At 35.4% G+C, this 21,232-nt stretch overlaps 1 protein-coding gene across 8 annotated transcripts in view; it reads left to right on the top strand.

Annotated features, from left to right (window-relative positions):
* CNKSR2 (connector enhancer of kinase suppressor of Ras 2) overlaps positions 1 to 21,232 on the top strand; it is a 295,703-nt gene that overhangs the window by 89,072 nt on the left and 185,399 nt on the right. For all 8 annotated transcript variants that reach the window (XR_004180567.1, XR_004180566.1, XR_004180565.1 and 5 more), the window contains exon 5: positions 17,084 to 17,125. Coding sequence is in view for 4 of the 8 variants with exons in the window: in XM_021933018.2 (XP_021788710.1) it covers positions 17,084 to 17,125 (42 nt within the window). In the remaining 4 variants the exon portion in view is untranslated. The remainder of the gene's footprint in view (positions 1 to 17,083; positions 17,126 to 21,232) is intronic.

Below are 21,232 nucleotides of genomic sequence, written 5' to 3'. Positions count from 1 at the left end.
AGAACCTTTACAAACCTGAGAGTGTCTATATACTCATTCTTACTACTTTCTGACTTTTTGGCATCAATAATGTTCTAGGTTTTTATAGTGAGATAAAAGTGTTGAGTCTCAGAAAACATGAAAATCCGACTATTTTTAATTTATTAATGATTAAGCCAACAAAATTATATTAATGATTTTATGTGACATTTTTGCATAAAGCTTCTACAGAGTCTTCTTTCCACAGTTTCAGTATATAACCAGTAAGTCATTTTTATGTAAAGATGTTTGCTTTACCCAAGAGATTGTAAATGAAACTTTTGTACCCAAAGCCATTCTGTAATGAAGATTACCTTATGTAACAGATTGAATGAAAGCAAGTCAGAAATAAATCTTTGTAGAAAACCTTATTGGCAAAATTCTCCCTCATTCTTTTTTATTCCCCTTAAATCATATTGCCACCAGAGAGATTGATGTCAGTGGCATATTTGATTATAACACTCTGGCTTATATCCCTTCAGGGGTACCCCTTAATGTACAAGATAAATTTTAAGCTCTTTCAAAATGGTCGAGTGCCAGCCTATTTCATCAGCCTTATTTCACTTCTTCTTGCTTTACAATTCATATTCTAGTAAGAACTATGTTTAGCTCCCTGCATACATCTGGTTCTCAGCCCTATGCCTTTTTAATCATGCTATTCCCCTTACCTTGACTATTCCTCAGCCTTTATCTGGATAACTCCTGTTTATTCCTCCAGATTCTACTCATGCTTCTCTTTAAAATAAATGCCTTTCTCAGACTGCTTACCTAGGTGGTGGTCTTTGCTTCCTTAACACCCTCTACCCATGTCTCTCTTTAGAGCTACCAATTTATATTTTTCCAACTTTATTGAGGTATGATTGACACATTAAAATTGTACAGATTTAAGATATACAGCACGATGCTTTGATGTATGTACACATTGTGAAATAATTACCACAAACAAGCTAATTAACATATTCATCACCTCACATAGTTACCCGTATATGTGTTTGTGTCTGTGTGAGGTAAGAGCACTTGAAATGTACACTCTTAGCAAATGTCAAGTATGCAATACATTATTATTGACTACTGTCACCATACTGTACATTAGGTCTCCAGAACTATTCATCTTATAACTGAAAGTTTGTGCCCTTTGACCATTATCTCCTCCCACCCTGTCCGTTGTAACCACCATTCTACTCTCTGTTACTATGAGTTTGACTTCATTTTTTAGATTTCTTATATAAATGAGATCACGCAGTATTTGTCTTTCTGTGTCTGGCTTATTTCATTTAGTATGATGTCCTCTTGGTTCATCCATGTTCTTGTAAGTGGGAGAATATCCTTCTTTTTAAAGGATGATTAATATTCCATTGTGTGTGTGTGTGTGTGTGTGTATCACATTTTCTGTATCCATTCATCTTACGTAGTACACTTAGATTGTTTCTGTATCTTGGCTACTGTGAGTAATGCTGCAATTGGAAAGCAGATATCTTTTCAAGATAGTGATTTTATTTCCTTTGGATATATACTCAGAATGGGATTGCTAGATAATATAGTCATTCTATTTTTAACGTTTTTGAGAAACCTCCATACTATTTTCCATAGTGACTGTACCAATTTACGTTTCCACCAACAGCAGACAAGAATTCTCTTCTCTACATTTTTTTATGGGAACATTTTATTATTATTATTATTATACTTTAAGTTCTAGGGTACATGTGCACAACGTGCAGGTTTGTTACATATGTATACATGTGCCATGTTGATGTGCTACACCCATTAACTCGTCATTTACGTTAGGTATATCTCCTAATGCTATCCCTCCCCCTCCCTCCTCCCCACAATAGGCCCCAGTGTGTGATGTTCCCCTTCCTGTGTCCAAGTGATCTCATTGTTCAATTCCCACCTATGAGTGAGAACATGCAGTGTTTGATTTTCTGTTCTTGCGATAGTTTGCTGAGAATGATGGTTTCTCTACATTTTTGCCAGTACTTCTTATCTTTTGACATTTTGATGATAGCCATTCTAACAGGAGTGAGATGATATCTCATTGCGGTTTTGATTTGCATTTTTCTGATGATTAGCAATTTTGAACATTTTTTCATATACCTATTGGTCATTTGTATGTTGTCTTTCAGAAAACATCTAGTCAGGTCCTTTGCCCAGTTTTTAATCAGGTTATTTGTTTCTATTTTTGTTGTTGAGTTGTGTGGGTTCCTTACATATTTTGGATACTAACCCCTTATTGGATATATGATTTGCAAATATTTTCTCCCATTCTGTAGGTTGCCTTTTCATTTTGTTGATTCTTTCTTTTGCTGTGCAGAAACTTTTTGGGTTGATGTAGTCCCACTTGTTTATTTTTGCTTTTGTTGCCTGTGACTACCAGTTTATATTGTACTATATACACATTTATGTGATTTTTGTTTCCTGCTACCCTTTGAGCTCTTTGCATCTTCTTCCCTTGGGAATTTTATTTTGGTATTTTTCTATCCTTGTATCTTTTGGATGGTCTGTGCATATTTTTCTCTAGACCACTAAGTAAAATAACATATAACTTGGCATAATATATTGGTAAGAAGTCAATAATCAATAAATGCCATGCCAAGAATAGAACATTTCGCTACTCTTTTGTAGTTAGGCAAGATGCATTGATGTTTTTTGTTAAACATCATTGTATGATACATCATGATACTGATTAATGTATTATAGCGATTCAAGCATATAATGCATTTCAAAGGTAATGATAATCTGTAAATGTGCAGACGCAAGTATATCAGTGTATGTGGTAGGTGGAAAATTACTACAGTTGTGGGTGTGGAGACACTTCAAGTACAGAATTATGGAGTCAGAGCCTTGTTCACTTGGAAGGGAACTTAGGAGTCATCTTATTTCAGCTTTTGAAATTTGTGTGTGGATCATGATAACAGCTAACATTTACATGTTTTGTAATTTACAAAACATTTCCATATCACTTGATGTTCACAGGCAGTTCAACAGAGTTGTTATTGTTATGATGCTCATGGCAACTCTACAAAGAGAATTGGTTTTATTGTACTGTGCTGCTATTGTAGATTTCATAATAGACTGGAATCTGCTGTTTGCTGAAGGAATAATAAGGGACGCATCTTGTTAATACAGCTGAATCCCTTCATGTTTTCTTCCAGATGTGGCCTTTACTGTTATTTGTTTGGAATTTTTGTTAAATGGCTTCCTGTTTTGTAACCTTTGGGTGGACTGTAGTATATTTCTCTAGACCTGCACTACATCTAACACCACAGTAACCACTAGCTGCATTTGGATATTGAAATGTAAATTTAAATCAATTAAAATTAAGTAAATTCAGTTCCTCATTTGCGTGAGCCACATTTCAAGTGCTCAGTAGCCATGTATCAAATTGAACAGAATAGACAAAGAACATTTTTGTTATCTCAGAAAGGTTTATTGGACAGTGCTGTTCTAGACCATTGCTATATGTATGCATCTTGATGAAGTTGTCATCTGTCAGTACTTAAGTTGGGATGCTGTAAGGCAGAAATCTGTAAAAGTAATCAGACTGACAATAAGTGGTAAATGGATGATTGTTCTAGCTTGTTACTAAAAATGGAATAGTCCCTCTCCCCTGTGGAAAAGTTGTTAGAAACTTTTTTTTAATGTAAAAGACTATAAAATGACTTAAAACTGGTGAAAAACTGAAGTTTTGCTTTCTTTTTAACTTTTAAGCTCAGGGGTACAAGTTCAGGTTTGTCACATAGTGTATGTGTCATGGGGGTTTGTTGTACAGATTATTTCATCACCCAGATATTAAGCTTAGTACCCATTAGTTATTTTTTCTTCTCCTCTCCCTCTTCCCACCCTCCACCCTCCAATAGGCCCCAGTTTCTGTTGTTCCCCTCTATGTGTCCATGTGTTCTCATCATTTAGCTCCCACTTAAAGTAAAAACATGTGGTATTTGGTTTTCTGTTCCTGTGTTAGTTTTCTTTTAACAAAACAAAATTTGCTTTTGTTATTCTCCAGCTCATTAATTGTGGCCAATACTATATCATAGTATATTTTTCCTCTGAGGAATAAGCAGCTCCTCTCAACGTTTTCTACTCCTGACAATATTCTTCATCCTCATCCTTTTTTTTTTTTTTTTTATTTGAGATGGAATTTTGCTCTTGTCCACCAGGCTGGAGTACAATGTCACGATCTCAGCTCACTGCAACGGCAGCCTCCTGGGTTCAAGCGATTCTCCTGCCTCAGCCTCCCAAGTAGCTGGGATTACAGGTGTGCACCACCACACCCAGCTAGTTTTTGTATTTTTAGTAGAGACGGGGTTTCACCATGTTGGCCAAGCTGGTCTTGAACTTCTGACCTCAAGTGATTCACCTGCCTCGGCCTCCCAGAGTGCTGGGATTACAGGCATGAGCCACCACGCCCGACTATCCTTAAGCTTCACCAGATTTGTACCTCCTTGCCCCTGATTGATAAATTTGCCACATTTATTATACTGTTTTAAGAAGATGGAAAGTATTAGATATATTCTTGATTCATTTGTTTTTGCCTTTGGTATCACACTTCAGTTAGCTATTCTCCTTTCTTCAAATTTCTCATGTCAACTCCTCTAATGATACGCTCTGCTTGGTGTGTATATAATACTAGATCTTCCATCTCCTAATACAGTCTCCCAACAAAAATGACAAGAATCATGTTATATAGAGCATACTTATATATTCTTTGCATTTAAAGTCTTTACATCAGCTGAGTTATATAAATGTGCTTCTCTGGATTTTTGTAAATTAACCATATCATGATAAATGCTAAACTGCCTATCTTCTTTTTTTCATCACTTTGACCCTGCTTCTCAAAAAACTATGCTTATGGTTCCTTTCCTACCTTGAAACATTTCTTAGAAGAACAGTTTATATTAGTACTGTTACTTGTACATCTAAACTCCTCACATTGTCTTTTTCAACTACCCCATCTCCATTATTAAATTAAAACTGATTTTTAAAGCTTCTTGCTGTCATTTTTCTCAGACTCTTAAATTAGACACTGTTTTTCCCTTCTCCCTTTCCAAAACTCTTTTCTTATCTCTGTAATAATATCACTTTCTTCATTTAATCCTGGCCATGGGATTAATTCTTCCTCTGGCTCCTAAACAAGCATTGTCTGAGGTTTTATCCTCAGCTATCTTCTCACCATACATACTCTCTTCTGGTGAAGTCATCATTGTTGTTTTCTTGTAGCTTTAACTATCCCTGCAATGTCAGTATCTCCAAGATCTGGCTCTATTTCCATTCTAATTCAGTTTTATCAAATGCTTGCTATACAATTGTATGTAACACATTCTGTTTTCAGCCACTTCTAATTTTATGTGCACAAAATAAAATCGTTTTAATCTCCTCAATTTCCTTTCTCCATCTCTACTGTACCATTCATCCATCCATTTTCTTAGGCTTGAACACTTAGAGTAATGTTTAACTTTCCCTTCTCCATTATTTCTTGTTTATTAATTTGCATATTTGAATTTTTTGTGGATACATAGTAAGCATATATATTATGGAATACATGAGATGTTTTGATGCAGGCATACAATGCATTCATAATCACATCATGGAAAATGAGGTATGCATCCCCTCAAGAATTTGTCTTTCATGTTACAATTCAATTATGTTTTAAGTTATTTTTAAATGTACAATTAAATTATTATTGACTATAGTCACACCATTGTGCTATCAAATACTAGATCTTATAATTCTTTCTAACTGTATGTTTTTTGTACCCATTACGCATCCCCCTTTCTCCTCCACCCCCCTACTGTATTTCCTAGCTTCTGGTAACCATCTTTCTACTCTCTTCTACTATCTTCATAAGTTCAATTATTTTGATTTTTAGATCCTACAAATGAGTGAGAACCTGCCATGTTTGTCTTTAGGTGCCTGGCCTGTTTCACTTAACATAATGATCTCCAGATCCATCGATGCTGTTGCAAATGACTGAATCTCATTTTTAATGGCTGAATAGTACTCCATTGTACTACATTTTCTTTATCCATTCATCTGTTGATAGACACAGGTTGCTTCAAAATCTTGGCCGTCATGAACAGAGCTGCAAAAAGCATGAGAGTGCAGATATCTTTTTAATATCCTGATTTCCTTTTCTTGGGGTATATACCCAGAAGTTGGATTGCTGGATTATGTGGCAGCTGTATTTTTAGTTTTTTAAGGAACCTCCAAACTGTACTCCATCATGATTGTATTAATGTACCTTCCCACCAACAGTGTATGAGGTTCCCTTTTCTCCACATCCTCACCAGCATTTGTTATTGCCTTTTGGATATAAGCCATTTTATCTGGGGTAAGATGCTATGTCATTTTAGTTTCGCTTTACAATTTTTTGATGATCAATGATGTTGAATACTTTTCATATGCCTGATGGCCATTTGTATGTCTTCTTTTGAAAACTGTCTATTCAAATTTTTTGCCCATATTTTAAGCAGATTATTAGATTTTTTTCTATAGCATTGTTTGAGCTCCTTACATATTCTGGTTATCAATTGCTTGTCAGATGGGTAGTTTGCAAATATTTTCTCCCATGTTGTGGCTTGTCTCTTCACTTTGTTGATTGTTTCCTTTGCTGTGCAGAAGCTTTTTAACTTGATGTGATCCCATTTGTCCATTTTTGCTTTGGTTGCATGTGATTTTGGGGTAATACTCAAGAAATCTTTCCAAAGACCAATGTCATGGAGAGCTTCCGCAATGTTTTCTGGCAGTAGTTTCATAGGTTGAGGTCTCAGATTTAAATCTTTAATCCATTTTTATTTGAATTTTGTATATGACAGAAGATACAGGTCTAGTTTCATTCTTATGCCCATGGATATTCAGTTTTCCCAGCACCATACTTTCCACAGTGTATGTCCTTGGCACCTTTGTTGAAAATGTGTTCACTGTAGGTGTGTGGATTTGTTTCTGGGTTGTATACGCTGTTTTACTGGACTCTGTGTCTGTTTTTATGCCAGTACCATGCTGTTTTAGATACTCTATCTCAGTAGTATAATTTGGAGTCAGGTGTTGTGATTCCTTTAGTTGTGTTCTTTTTGCTTAGGATAATTTTGGCTATTCTTTTGTGGTTCCATATAAATTTTAGAATTTTTTTTCAATTTTTTCTATTTCTGTGCAGAATGTCATTGGTATTTTGATAGCGATTGCATTGAATCTGTAGATTGCTTAGGTAGTGTGGACATTTTAACAATATTGATTAATCTAAGAACATGCAATATCTTTTCATTTTTTGGGTGGTTTCTTCCATTTCTTTATCAGTGTTTTATAGTTTCCATTACAGAGATCTTTCACTTCTTTATGTTAATTTCTAGATATTTAATTTTATTTGTAGCTATTGAAAATAGGATTATTTTTGTTTTCTTTTTCAAATTGTTCACTGTTGGCATGTAGAAATGCTACTGATTTTTGTATGTTGATTTTATATCCTGCAACTTTACTAAACTTCATCATCAACTCTAATAGTTTTTTCCTGGAGTCTTTAGATTTTCCCTAATTTAAGATCATTATCATCTGCAAGGAATGGTAATTTGACTTCTTCCTTTCCAATTTGGATACACTTTATTTATTTCTGTTGCCTAATTGCTCTGACTAGGACTTCCAGTACTATGTTGAATAGCAGTGGTGAAAGTGGGCATCCTTGTGTTCCAGATCATAGAAGAAAGGCTTTCAGTTTTTCCTAATTTAGTATGATACTAGCTGCTGTGAGTCTATCATACATGGCTTTTATTATGTTGAGGTATGTTCCTTCTATACTCAGTTTTTTTTGTTTTTGTTTTTGTTTTTGGAGACAGAGTCTCACTCTGTCACCCAGGTTGGAGTACGGTGATGCAATCTCAGCTCACTGCAACCTCTGCCTCCTGGGCTCAGGCGATTCTCCTGTCTCAGCCTCCCGAGTAGCTGGGACTACAGGCGTGTGCCACCACGCCTGGCTAATTTTTTAGTAAAGATGGGGTTTCACCAGTGTTAGCCAGGATGGTCTCGATCTCCTGACCTTGTGATCCACCCACCTTGGCCTCCCAAAGTGCTTAGATTACAGGTGTGAGCCACCGCGTCTGGCTCTATATCCAGTCTTTTGAGGGTTTTTATTATGAAGGGATGTTGAATTGTATCAAATTCTTTTTCAGCATCAATTGAAATGATCCTGTGGTTTTGTCCATCCTTCTTTAGGTATGATGTATCACACTGTTTGATTTTTGTATGTTGAACCATCTTTGCAACCCAGGAATAAATGATGCTTGGTCATTTGAATGATGATTAATAAGGTCATGATGAATGACCTTATTAATATATTGTGGAATTTGGTTTGCTCGTATTTTGTTGAGGATTTTTACATAAATATTCATCAGATATTGGCCTGTAGTTTTCTTTCTTTGGTATGTCTTTGTCTGGCTTTGGTACCAGGGTAATACTGGCCTTGTAGAATGAGTTTGAATGTTCCCTCCTCCCCCTCTGTTTTTTGGTGTAGATTGAGTAGGATTGGTATTAGTTCTTCTTTAATGTTTGGTAGAATTCAGCAATGAAGCCATTATGTCCCCAGCTTTCCTTTTTGGGAGACTTTTTATTTTTTTATTTTTATTTTTTATCTTATGTTTTTTGAGATGGAGTCTCACTCTGTCGCCCAGGCTAGAGTGCAGTGGTACGATCTTGGCTCACTGCAAGCTCCACCTCCAGGGTTCACGCCGTTCTCCTGCCTCAGCCTCCCTAGTAGCTGGGACTACAGGCGCCTGCCACCACGCCCAGCTAATTTTTTGTATTTTTAGTAGAGATGGGGTTTCACCATGTTAGCCAGGATGGTCTCGAGCTCCTGACCTCATGATCCGCCCATCTCTGCCTCCCAAAGTGCTGGGATTACAGGCGTGAGCCATCGCACCTGGCTTGGGGTATTTTTTATTATGGCTTCGATCTCATTGCTTGTTATTGGCCTCTTCAGGTTTTAGATTTCTTCATGGTTAAATTTTGGCAGGTTGTATGTGTCTAGGAATTTGTCTATGATTTTCCAATTTATTGTCATGGATGGATATCACTGCTGCTAGTTATTCAGGGCTCAAGGGCATTTCAGTTAGCAGGTGATGCATGCTGCCTAGACTGGGTCCTTCCCCTTAAGGCAACAGGTTCCCTTTTGACCCAGAGTGTTTCTAGAAATGTCTGTCAGGAGCTAGGGCCTGGAAAGGGGGCCTCAGGACTCTGACTGGTACCCTATCCTGCTGTGGCTGAGCTGGTATCCCAAGATGCAAACAAAGTCTTCCCCACTCTTCCATCTCCTCTCCTCAAGTGAAAGGAAGGGGCCTTCTTTGGAGCCACAAGCTATGCAACCTGGGGTTAGGGGAGGGTTAATGCCAGTGCTCCTTTAGCCATCCCAGCTGGTATGTCAGTAAGTTGTGTGCCGCCCCCTCAGTCCACTGTCTTTGGGCCCAGCTCAGCACTAGGACTTGCCTAAGAGTTGCTCTCCTTGTGGCCTAGACTGCTTTTGCAGTTTATTTGGGGCCCCACATCACTGTAGCACATGGTGGCAAAGCTTGTGGAAACTCAAGTTCAGATCGCTGGGATTGGTGATTGATTCCCCTCTGGTTAGGACTTGTTTAAATGCTCCCTCCATGGGTGAACATCAGCTGAATTTGGTTCAGTTTTGTTTTCTACTATAACAAGGTCAGCGCTGAGTTTAATGCCTCAGAATTACTGGCTTTCTTTCTCCCCTGTGCATAGAAACTCTCATCACCAGGCAGCTGTTGCCCGGGTTCAGGGGAAAGGGGGCACTGGCAATTGAAGACTGTTTTTCCTACCTCTTCAGTGCCTCTTTCAATGATACGAAGTTAAAACTAGGTATTGTGAGTACTCACCTGATTTTTGGTTCTTATGGAAAAGGTTTTTTTTCTGTAGGGATAATTGTTAAATCGGTGTCCTTGTTGGGGGCTGGAGGGATAATCTGTGGAGGCTTCTATTCTGCCATCTTGCTCTGTCCCTCTCCCCCACCCATTATTCTTTGTATCTGATCAATCAGTTACCTAATTTTTTCAAATCTTATCTTCATGGCATCCACTTATTTTCATCTCCCTTCCACTATCATAACCTCAGTTCAAGCCCTGATTACATATCACATTTCCTAATGAAAGAATATTCCAACTGATCTTCCTGCCTCCAGTTTATCTCCCTTCCAAATTCCTAGCTTCTTCTAATCATTTTCATGAAACATAAATTTAATCACATACTTCTCATATTCAGTTATCTGTGAACACCCCCTTGTATCAGAACAAAGTTCACACTCCTCCACCCTTTCTACAGATAAAACATCCACTTTAGTATGTCTAGGAAGATACGCAGCTTTGCAGAGATTCCCATAACTGAGATATGGCACAAAAATTACTCCTAAGGGACTATGAAGAACGGAACAAGAGATGGCTGTGGGAGTTGTTAGCTGGACAAGAACATTTCATCTCCACAGACCTCTCAACCCTCACTCACAACTCATATTGCTGTGTATAATCAACTATTATATTAGATAGACTGCCTTGACTTCAACTCTTCCCCAAGGAAAGTCAAGAGAAATTATAAACTGACTGAGTTAAGTTTTTGAAGGAGATTCAAAATGGAAATTAAATTGTTATAGAAAAATTGAAATTGCTTTTCTTTTAAAACAAAAACAAAAATTTTCTTCAACCTAGCTTTGGTAGTTCTCCATAATATGCCCCGTATTATTTTCTCTGCTTTCTTTCCCACTGCATTTTCCCCACGTAGCTTAAATTTTAACCAAATCAGTCTGCTTACTTCTTATTGACTGTGCATTTGTTCAGTGTGTTCACACAGTTTGAAATGTTCTTTCTCCCTAAACCTTCAAATTCCAGATTTGAAAGCCATTTAGGGGCAGGTAAAATATCATTTCCCCCACATAGTTAATCCAGGATTATCAGAATTTATCTCCTTTTTAATGGGATCTTTTATTAGAATTTATCTTGTCTACCTTTTATTTGTGTTTGAATGTTTTCTCCCCTCCTAATTAATGAAATCACGATGGCCAAATACCAAGGGTAATTTATCCGTCATCACATAATAGTATCTGGAACTGAATTGCATTTAGGAGATGACAAAAAACATGTTGGTGAACTGAATTGTGACTTCAATAAATAAATGAATGCAAGGAAGGGAGGAAGGAAGAGAGGAAGTCTGGGAGGGAGGAGAAAATAAAAGAAAGGAAAAGTATAATACTCATTGCTTAAATTAGCCCCTTAGGCATGTAAAGGCATTTTGATAATAATAGAATATGTTGAAGTGTTGAGTATGAAAGTACCATTATCAAAGGTTTACAAAGATGGATTATTTATATATTACTTCTAAGTAAAACAATATTTTATATTATTTGTAAAAGAATACAATATATACACAAAAATAAGACATGGAAATTTATGGCATTTATAAAATTTCATGAAATATAATGGTATTATTAGAGATATACACTATTTCCTTTCACTATCTCTCTTCATATATTTACTATTAATAACATATGCACTGTTCTTATGATTATAATATACAGTTGATGAGAAATATTACTTGTTCTGAGTATTGTGACCCACCAGGTGCTTAAAACTTGTTGACAAAGTATGGAACATCAGTGGCAATATGTAGGAGTAAAAATTGTTCTGTTATTCTTCTCACTATAGCAATTGCATCATTGTTTCACAGAAAGGATAACATTATGATCCTGTGTGGGTGTATAGCTCATCTGTGGGAGGATGTTTCTGTGCATACTTAGTGATCAAAATTCAAGAAACACGCCTCATTTTTATGAATATTTTCTCATTAGGAATTTGGCTCATGTAAATGCATCACATAGTTTGTAGAAGCATTATATGGAAAAGGATAAAGAAGAAATGAAATTTTTTTTTTTTTTTTTTTTTGCATGTACAATAAAAGCTCGAGCTACTGGAGAGAATTCCTGGGAGTATATATTATCGTGGCTGTAAACCCAGTCTTTAAAATCTAAATTTAATTCTAACCTAAAAATAACTAGAATGTCAGAGGTGTACCTTTCCACAGCATGAATAGGTTTGTAAAGTATAGATTTATCCATATGCAATGCTATTTTCTCTTTAAAACTTGAGATATCTTTTGGGAAAGGATTTGGCCCCAAGTATTAATAAAACCCATACTTTAGAAGCAAGTATTTTAAAATCACCTGTTGATGGAGGTAAAATAACTTACTAATAAATAAACCTCCCAAAGTACCTAGAGCTGTTTAAATATTTAGCATGATAAAATGAATGCCATAAAATTACAGCTTAACAAAATATAACATAGTCATTTAGTTTCTATTCTTCTCCCTAATATAAAGTAGCAGGTTAATATGCACTCTCTCTGGTTTTGTTGTTCTTTTTTTTGTTTTGAGGCAGAGTCTCACTCTGTCACCCAGGCTGGAGTGCAGTGGTGCGATCTTGGCTCACTGCAACCTCTACCTCTCAGGTTCAAGCGATTCTCCTACCTCAGCCTTCCGAGTAGCTGGGATTACAGGCATGTGCCACCACACCCAGCTAATTTTTGTATTTTTAGTAAAGGTGGGATTTCACCATGTTGGCCAAGCTAGTCTTGAACTCCTAGCCTTAAGCGATCCGCCCACCTAGGCCTCCCAAAGTGCTGGGATTACAGGCATGAGCCACTGTGCCTGGCTTCTATTTTTTTTTTTTTTTTTTTGAAGTGTATTTATTTATTTATTTATTTATTTATTTATTTTTAAATTTATTTATTATTATTATACTTTAAGTTGTAGGGTACATGTGCATAACGTGCAGGTTTGTTACATATGTATACTTGTGCCATGTTGGTGTGCTGCACCCATCAACTCGTCATTTACATCAGGTATAACTCCCAATGCAATCCCTCCCCCCTCCCCGCTCCCCACGATAGGCCCCGGTGTGTGATGTTCCCCTTCCTGAGTCCAAGTGATCTCATTGTTCAGTTCCCACCTATGAGTGAGAACATGCGGTGTTTGGTTTTCTGTTCTTGTGATAGTTTGCTAAGAATGATGGTTTCCAGCTGCATCCATGTCCCTACAAAGGACACAAACTCATCCTTTTTTATGGCTGCATAGTATTCCATGGTGTATATGTGCCACATTTTCTTAATCCAATCTGTCACTGATGGACATCTGGGTTGATTCCAAGTCTTTGCTATTGTGAATAGGGCTTCTATTTTTAATATGCTGCATCCTCACCCTTTGTGGAAAGCCTCTGGGTTTCAATAACTGACAAGCCGACCTTGCTGAAAGAAGATAGAGATACAGACAAGTAGAAGCAACTGTTCAACATAGTAAGCTATTGAAGAAAGAAATAAGTTTAATAGGAAAAAATAATCAATGAATTGGGGGAAAGTGTAATCAAACATACAATTCTGTGGATCTGAGAACTATTTGGAGTGAGCTGGCAGATAATGTTATAAAAAGGTTACCAGTTTATGAATTCTATATATTTGATAATTTTGGGATAACTTTGGTGTTCCTGTATCACATGGTAATCCTATAAAATAGATCAAGTGTTTCTTAAAATACCATCTTTATAAATATCATCTTGGAGGCCTCACTCTGAATCAACTAGATCTGTACTTCTGGGAATCTGCATTTTAACCCACCCCTCAAATGATTCTTAATGCAGAAGTAAAATCTGAAAATTACTTAACTTAACTGAGTGTAGATTACATTGATTGCTTTTGCAATGATGCCATTATTTTCTCTTTCTGAAGACCCACTGTTTCCAAGACCCAGTTAAAAGCCACCTTTCTTGATTTGTTTTCACACAGAGTTTAGTTTCTTCCTCCTCTGCTCCTCTAGCTCCCATAATTGTGCCTTTGTTACACTAATCAAGAGTATCCCAAATCTCTTAATGCAGATTTAAACTTAACTTTACATACATAAGTGCTGCAAAACTTATCAAAAACATTATTTAAAATGTATTTAAATTCATTTTACAATCATTTAGTTTTGTTTATTTTAAATAACAAGTTCTTAATTTTAATATTTATATGTGGCGTTTTTTTGGACTGGTAGAAAAACTTGACCACCTCAATCACCTCATATATCTCCCTTAAACTTTGTCTTTCAGGGTCATGTCAAAATAGTTGAGTGTGCACCAATATTTTGTTCTTCAAATAATCTTAAATCTAGGATCACAGATGTCATCCTTTCTGTCACTAACCCGCAGCTAGTAGAACTTTTTAAAAAGTTTGAAATTTGACTAGAGCAATGTATAGTACAATCCAGTATACTATACGTTGAATTTGATTTCCTGTTGAATTTTAATAAAAATATATTAATATCTTGAAATTTTAAATAATTTGCCTTTTATCTATTGATTTGTGTAATTGTGTATCATTTATACTTCTGAAGTTAAAAACACTTAAAACAGCATGAGTACTTTTAAATTCTGTGTTTTAACTTATTTGTGTGAATTCCTATCTCCCTGAACAGCCCTTCTCTTAAAGTCAGGGGCCATATTTTATTCATCCTTTTATCCCTAGTACGGTTGATTAATATTTGCTGAATCAAGGCAAAAAATATGTCTATTTTATATTGTCTAATTAATATATTCAACATTATTTAAATATTACTAACTATATTTAGATATAGGTAGCATATTTAAAATGTAATATTAATATAGCATCAAACATATATTTAATACTATTTATTGTGTTTCCATACATTGCAGTTATTATCCTTTTAGATGCTCAGATTGTTTCATGTTTGGCCAGGGGGAATCTCTTCCTGTTGAGTCCTGAGTCCTACTAACACAAGAGTCAACTCCTGTGTAGTAGTAGTCTTGATACGCTACTCCTAGTAGTCTTTGATAACTTCCTTCTGTCTTGTATCACAGTATAATCCAAGCTCATCTTGTACATTTCCTATTCCAGATCTCAAATCAGCCATTTTCCAAGAAAGCCTGGGAAATGTGGTTTTCAGACCGTAAACTCTGGGAAGTGTATCATTACTAGCTAGGTCATTGTTCCTATGCCTTTTCAGGTTGCAGAGCTAAGAAATACATGCATACATATATATATGTATGTACATAGATAATACTTCAAGAGTCGCCAGCATGTTATTTAACTTCTTCAATCTTATATATGTGTCAGCTTTATCCCATGCTAAAAATACTTAACAATGACACTGGAGTGATAGAATGGCAGTCATATAATTGTTCAGTTATTCATCTTACAAAGCACACACAACAGATTCTGCATGACAATAATCACAACACTACCATCTAACATCATATGATTACTGAAAACAGTTTAAGATTATTTTAACAGTTCTTTTTGTTGGATCACACTAGGAATGTGCTAGTAAATTTTTATATTTTAAAGATACTTGAAATAGTTACTTTCTGTATGATTATTATCCACTGCTAGAGTATACATTCAGATCATATTTACTTTTTTCCTTGAAGAGAATCCCTTTGAATGTTTAGTCATACCCTCTGATTCTGGAAGGTAGACAAATAATGGAATTTGCATACATTGCAGCTGAAGCAAGCTATAGAAGCAGCATGCAGAAACTGGGCAACTTACCAACTTTTCCCAGATTATCTCTCCTTTGGCATATGAGTCCTTCAGAAAGACAAGACCCAAATCTTAAGTATTTCTTTGAATTTGTAAAATATACTTAAGTTTTATTTTTAAACCTTTGCCCCTGATCTGAGTATGTATTTCTTCTGACAAGGCATTGTGGTGAAGTTGCATTATCAAAAATTGTGTTGAACAACATTCCTTTTTGTTAAAATTAAATTCGGGAAAAAATGAACTGGAATATCATTTCTTAAAATATTCAGTACTGTGGAAATGGGTGGGTTTGCTTCTTCAAAATTAGCCAAATAATAATTTTATTTTTTGAAGTAAAGTTAGTTTTTTAAAGTTAAAATAGTGATGGCCTGGCGCGGTGGCTCACGCCTATAATCCCAGCACTTTGGGAGGCCGAGTCGGGCCGATCACCTAAGGTTGGGAGTTTGAGACCAGCCTGACCAACATGGAGAAACCCTGTCTCTACTAAAAATACACAAAATTAGCGGGGCATAGTGGCACGTGCCTGTAATCCCAGCTACTCGGGAGGCTGAGGCAGGAGAATCGCTTGAACCCAGGAGGCAGAGGTTGCTGTGAACCGAGATTGCGCCATTGCACTCCAGCCTGGGCAACAAGAGCAAAACTCTGTCTCCAAAAAAAAAAAAAAAAAACTAAAATAGTGACACTAATACATGGTTAAAATGTATTTATCACTTAATGTATGTCAGATTCTATTGATTTATCTCATTTTGTCACTTAATTCTTACAACAGTTTTATTGGGTTGTTACCAATATGCCCGTTTTATAAATTTCGTGAGGAAACTGTGCCATAGAAACATTGTCTCTAAGCAAAGATCAGTTTGTTGTATTGCTGCTTATTGTATATCCAGTAACTGCAGGTTAAAAAAAAAAGACCATGGTGGCTTTTGAAAGAATTTTTTGTAATTCCTGGGACTTAAATTTAGGTGAGAACTATGAACTGGGTAATTATTATTAGTAGATGTATTAATTTTAAATGTGTACTGTAAAGTATATTTAATAGCTTGCAATAGTTAAAAATATAAAATTATTTGAGATTTTGATAGGACTATTGAAATAAATGTTAGTGTGTTTTTTAATGTTCTAATCGATAATAAATTAGTATTTGAAATGTTAGGGACATTTCAACAAAATACATTTATCACGTGTAAAAGCTTAGATGGAAAGTGATTACAATATTTTTTCAATATTTGTTTTTAAAAGTCTACTTAATGTATATTGTCTTTTAGTATGCATTTAAAGGTAGTAAAATTAGAATATACAGTTAAGCAAAAATAAGGATATCCTCTGTTAGTGACCATCAGAGCTAACCATTATTAATATTTTGGTATATAGCATCCCAGATTTTTCCTATTATTTTTGCTTGAATTGTTAAGACTTTTAAAATTATAGTGTAATTTCTAAGAAAATATTTTAAAAGAATGCTTGGTATTTTGAATCTAATGTGTATGGTTCTTTTTTTCAGGATTGTACTGTATATGAAACAGAGAATAAAATTCTTCACGTGGTGAGTACACTTGGATTTATTTTAATCTTTATTAGAGAATATTTCCTTGATCAACTAGAAGAAGTGAACCATAAGAAAAAAATCTACTGACCATATCAGTTAAGTGTATTTTTATAGGAAATCTACAAAAGAATCAAAGCATAACAAATTACGTTAGTTATAACCATTCTATTGTACCTAATAGGAAAAAAAGATACAATATTTTTAAATTGTAATATGTAGCAAGGTTGGAATGTAATAAAAAATTAATAATGTAGAGCAAGGAGAATTTGAAATGAGAATTTCTTTTACTGTTCATCTATTACAAAAAAAAGATCAGAGAAAGGTATTCTGTTCTATAATGGGTAATTAATCTCTATCATCATTTGGATGGAATACTTTATTAAAAAAATCAAATTTCCTTTGCTCCAATTCTATACTTACCAGACAACCTTTCAAATGGTAATATGGCAATATTTTTGAATCAGTTAATGACTTTACATATATTTTATTACTAGAAATGGGCTATGGATACATTTTACTTTGTTGAAAGGCCATCTCCTGTCTTCTTAATGAACAGTTGGCCACTTTTATTTGTAAATGCATTTCTTGATCAATGCTGGTTTGTCCTAATAACTTCTTCACCTCTGGTGTGTGTGAAATCATGTCATTTCTGCATCTGCCAGGTACTAGGCGGTGAAGATTCATATGTCTGTAAAAGGACATTTGCCTCATTTATTCCTAATATCAGTTTATAAGTTTTATGTTTCTGAAATGTTTGAATATTTGTAAAAGAATACTATTTTGTATTTAGAAAAGTAAATACTTTTAAAACGTCTGAATGTATGTATGGAGGGAAATCAGAATATCAGCGATACAGCATCCCTATTCCTTTTTTGTTATCTACTATAGAAATGGTACTGAATAATCCTCTGCTAATCCTCTCCCCCTCATTGTGCAGTAGGGATGCCCTTTGTGGTTTATAAGAATAGTCTCAGGAGTGGATAATTAATGTATTTTTCTCCTTATTAGTCCAAGAGGGAAAATAATTACAACTCCCTCATGTCGATCTACCTGTAGGGCCTGGAGAATAGAAAGACACTAATATTTATTTAGGGCCTATATATTTCAAGTATTAGCTTAGTTTCTATAAGTGTATTCTCTCATTTAATCCTACTTTTGCAGATGGTGGAACTAAGGGTCACAAATATTAAGTTGTTCAACTATTCAGTTTGAACACAGAATCTCATACCAAAGCCCATGGCCTTTCCAGATCTGGCAGTTGCTACCAATTCTAGTTCCCTGAGGCTTTACAAATTGTACTGTCTTTTTTCCCATGAAACCCAGGGCTACTGTCTAGCTGTGCCTATTTTGTCAATAACTAAGGAGCATGCACAGAGCCTTTCCCACCTACATTTTATTTTCTGTGAGTGACTGTTTCTTTGGCGTTGAATTTTCTGTGACAATGACTGTTCTTTCTGAAGTATTGAATTTACTGAATTCGACTTTGGTACACTGCTGTGGGTTCTTCATTGTGTTTACTTCAAGGCTGTTATTGAGGTCAGTGTATGTTAACATTTTTTTCTTTATCAGATTTCTCAGGAGTAATCTCTCCCTGACGTTAGTACCAAAAAGAGCTGTACTTTTCTTTATGCATTGGCTGCTACGAACTTAAGATTAAAATTTGTGGCTCATAATGGACAAGTGCATCTCATGGTATTTGTTTTGTATTTAGCTTCATTCTTGGCTCTAATTTATATACATGATTTCTTTTTGCCTTGTTTTTCTCAATTAATTTATGTATGGTATATATTTTTACATCTGTTGATGTAGCCTTTTCTGTGGAGGAATAGTTCCAGTTACAAATGCACATTTGTGATCAATATTCAGATATCAACAAAGGACATGTAAATAATTTATAGAAAAAGAATCTCTAGAGAACTGTAAAAAATATGAAATTTTATTTCTGAGGAAATTTCAGATTCCACCATATGACAGAATAACAGAAATAAATTTAAATGATGAAAGAAATACTGTGGGATTTCTCTTGTACTAAAGACCTTAAATATCATTTTAATTAATTAGACCAAGGAAAAATCTCTTTGAGGTTATAAAATGATGATTGAAATTTTATTAAATAAAAACCATAATAAGTAATAGCCAAATTTTAAAAGTTCTTAATCACTAACTATTTTTAATTTTAAATAATTTTAAAATAATAAGTAATTTTTAGTTTCTTAAATAAATTCCTAATAATTGACTCATATTGACTTATCTTTCTTAAAAGTCAGATTCTGGGCTACTTGCTATTAGAAATAAGTAACAGCGTAAATAGTACTGAAGGAGTTTAGAAATGAATGCCGTATGTTTACCTTGGCAATTTTGCATTCCAGCTAGTGAGAATTTAAAAATCCTGTCTGATGATGATGGCAACAGTGAATGGCATTAACCAAATCAGTTCGTCTCAGAAAGCACTTGTCTTTTCATGTTATTCTTCTACTTCCCATCCTGACCGTTTTATACAAAGATTACCCAGCCTTTACTAAAAGGTTGTATGTATACTTCTATATTACTTTTCTCACAAGAATAGTTAATTTTTTGGAATAATAAAATAGTATACAGTACCACTTAGTATATGATGCTAAAGAAAATTTCTAGAACAAGTGTCTTTCCAGATCTCTATAGTGTAGAAGAAATAACTTTGAGTCTAAAAACCTGTGTCTGAATCCTAATTCTACCGTTTTCTATCTCGGTGAGCTGAATCAAGTGATGTTCTTGAGAGTTTGTTCTAATTATGTAAAATGGGGATATTAATATCTTTCATGAATGATTGTTGCTAGGAGAAAATAAATAAGTAAATTTTCTAGACAGAGCTTTATAATCTGGTAGTCCTCTTTCTAGTATTTATTTATTTATTTAGGTTATATCTCATTATTTAGGTTTTTTGTTGTTATTGGTTGGGTTTCTTTTTTTTGAGACAGTCTTGCTCAAGCTGGAGCTTATACACCCAGGCTGGAGTACAGTGGCATGATCTCGGCTCACTGCGAGTTCCATCTCCCAGGTTCACACCATTCTCCTGCCTCAACCTCCCGAGTAGCTGGGACTACAGGTGCCCGCCACCACGCCCAGCTAATTTTTTTGTGTTTTTTAGTAGAGACAGGGTTTCACCCTGTTAGCCAGTATGGTCTGGATCTCCTGACCTCGTGACCCACACACCTCGGCCTCCCAAAGTGCTGGGATTACAGGCATGAGCCACCGCACCCGGCCTATTTAGGGTTTTTAATTTCTTCTTTCTCTCCTTTTTATATGCACCAGAAAATCAAAAGCCTGAGTTTTTATATGGCTTGTTTAGGATGAAATTGTGAGTTAGTTTTAATGTTTTCCTTGTTTCTATGATACTCAAATATTCTAAGTACAATATGATTTATAATGGCTCCTTTTCAAAGATGAATTAATATGTATTCTATATGAGCATCTTAGCCTGGGTTCTTTCTGGAAAACAGAGCCTACAACAAAGGCTTGAATGCAGATAGTTTATGTTGATTAGTTATCCCAAGGCACAGAAGAGACACTGGGAAGGAGAATCAATATGGATTCTAGAATTGTTCACCACTATAGGGAACTGAAGTTCGATCCCATCAGGACCTTCTGAGAAGCCCTGTAGAATGTGCCTCAGAATTGTCCAACCTGACTGACAAAGATTGAAGAGGGAGAATGTATCTGCTGGCACTAATCCAATTATCCCATTGGTCAAAGATTGCTCCTTGGGATGTTAACTCTCACACTACCAGGTTTTTGGAGGTACCAGAGACCTCTAGGACAGAAAGCAAAGGTAGTACAACTGAAGTGAAGCAGATTGCCACAGCAGTAGCTGGAGAAAAAGTGGGCTGAGTGGGGAGTCTAGTACAATGAAGTGCCTCTAAGTGGCAATCCAAATTTTAAAGTATTTTGGATCACATAAAGTATCCTGATAGTGATTGACATCAAGATCTGCATAACTCACAAAAGCAAGCTTCAAAACAATAGATATAGCATAACATTTGTGTAAAAAAGCAATGTATTTATAGTGAAGAAAATAATTTGGGGGCGGAGCAAGATGGCCGAATAGGAACAGCTCCAGTCTCCAAC

This window comes from Papio anubis, chromosome X (genome assembly GCF_008728515.1).
Source record: "Papio anubis isolate 15944 chromosome X, Panubis1.0, whole genome shotgun sequence".
Lineage (NCBI taxonomy): Eukaryota > Metazoa > Chordata > Mammalia > Primates > Cercopithecidae > Papio > Papio anubis.
This window is presented reverse-complemented; position numbering and strand designations above follow the sequence as displayed.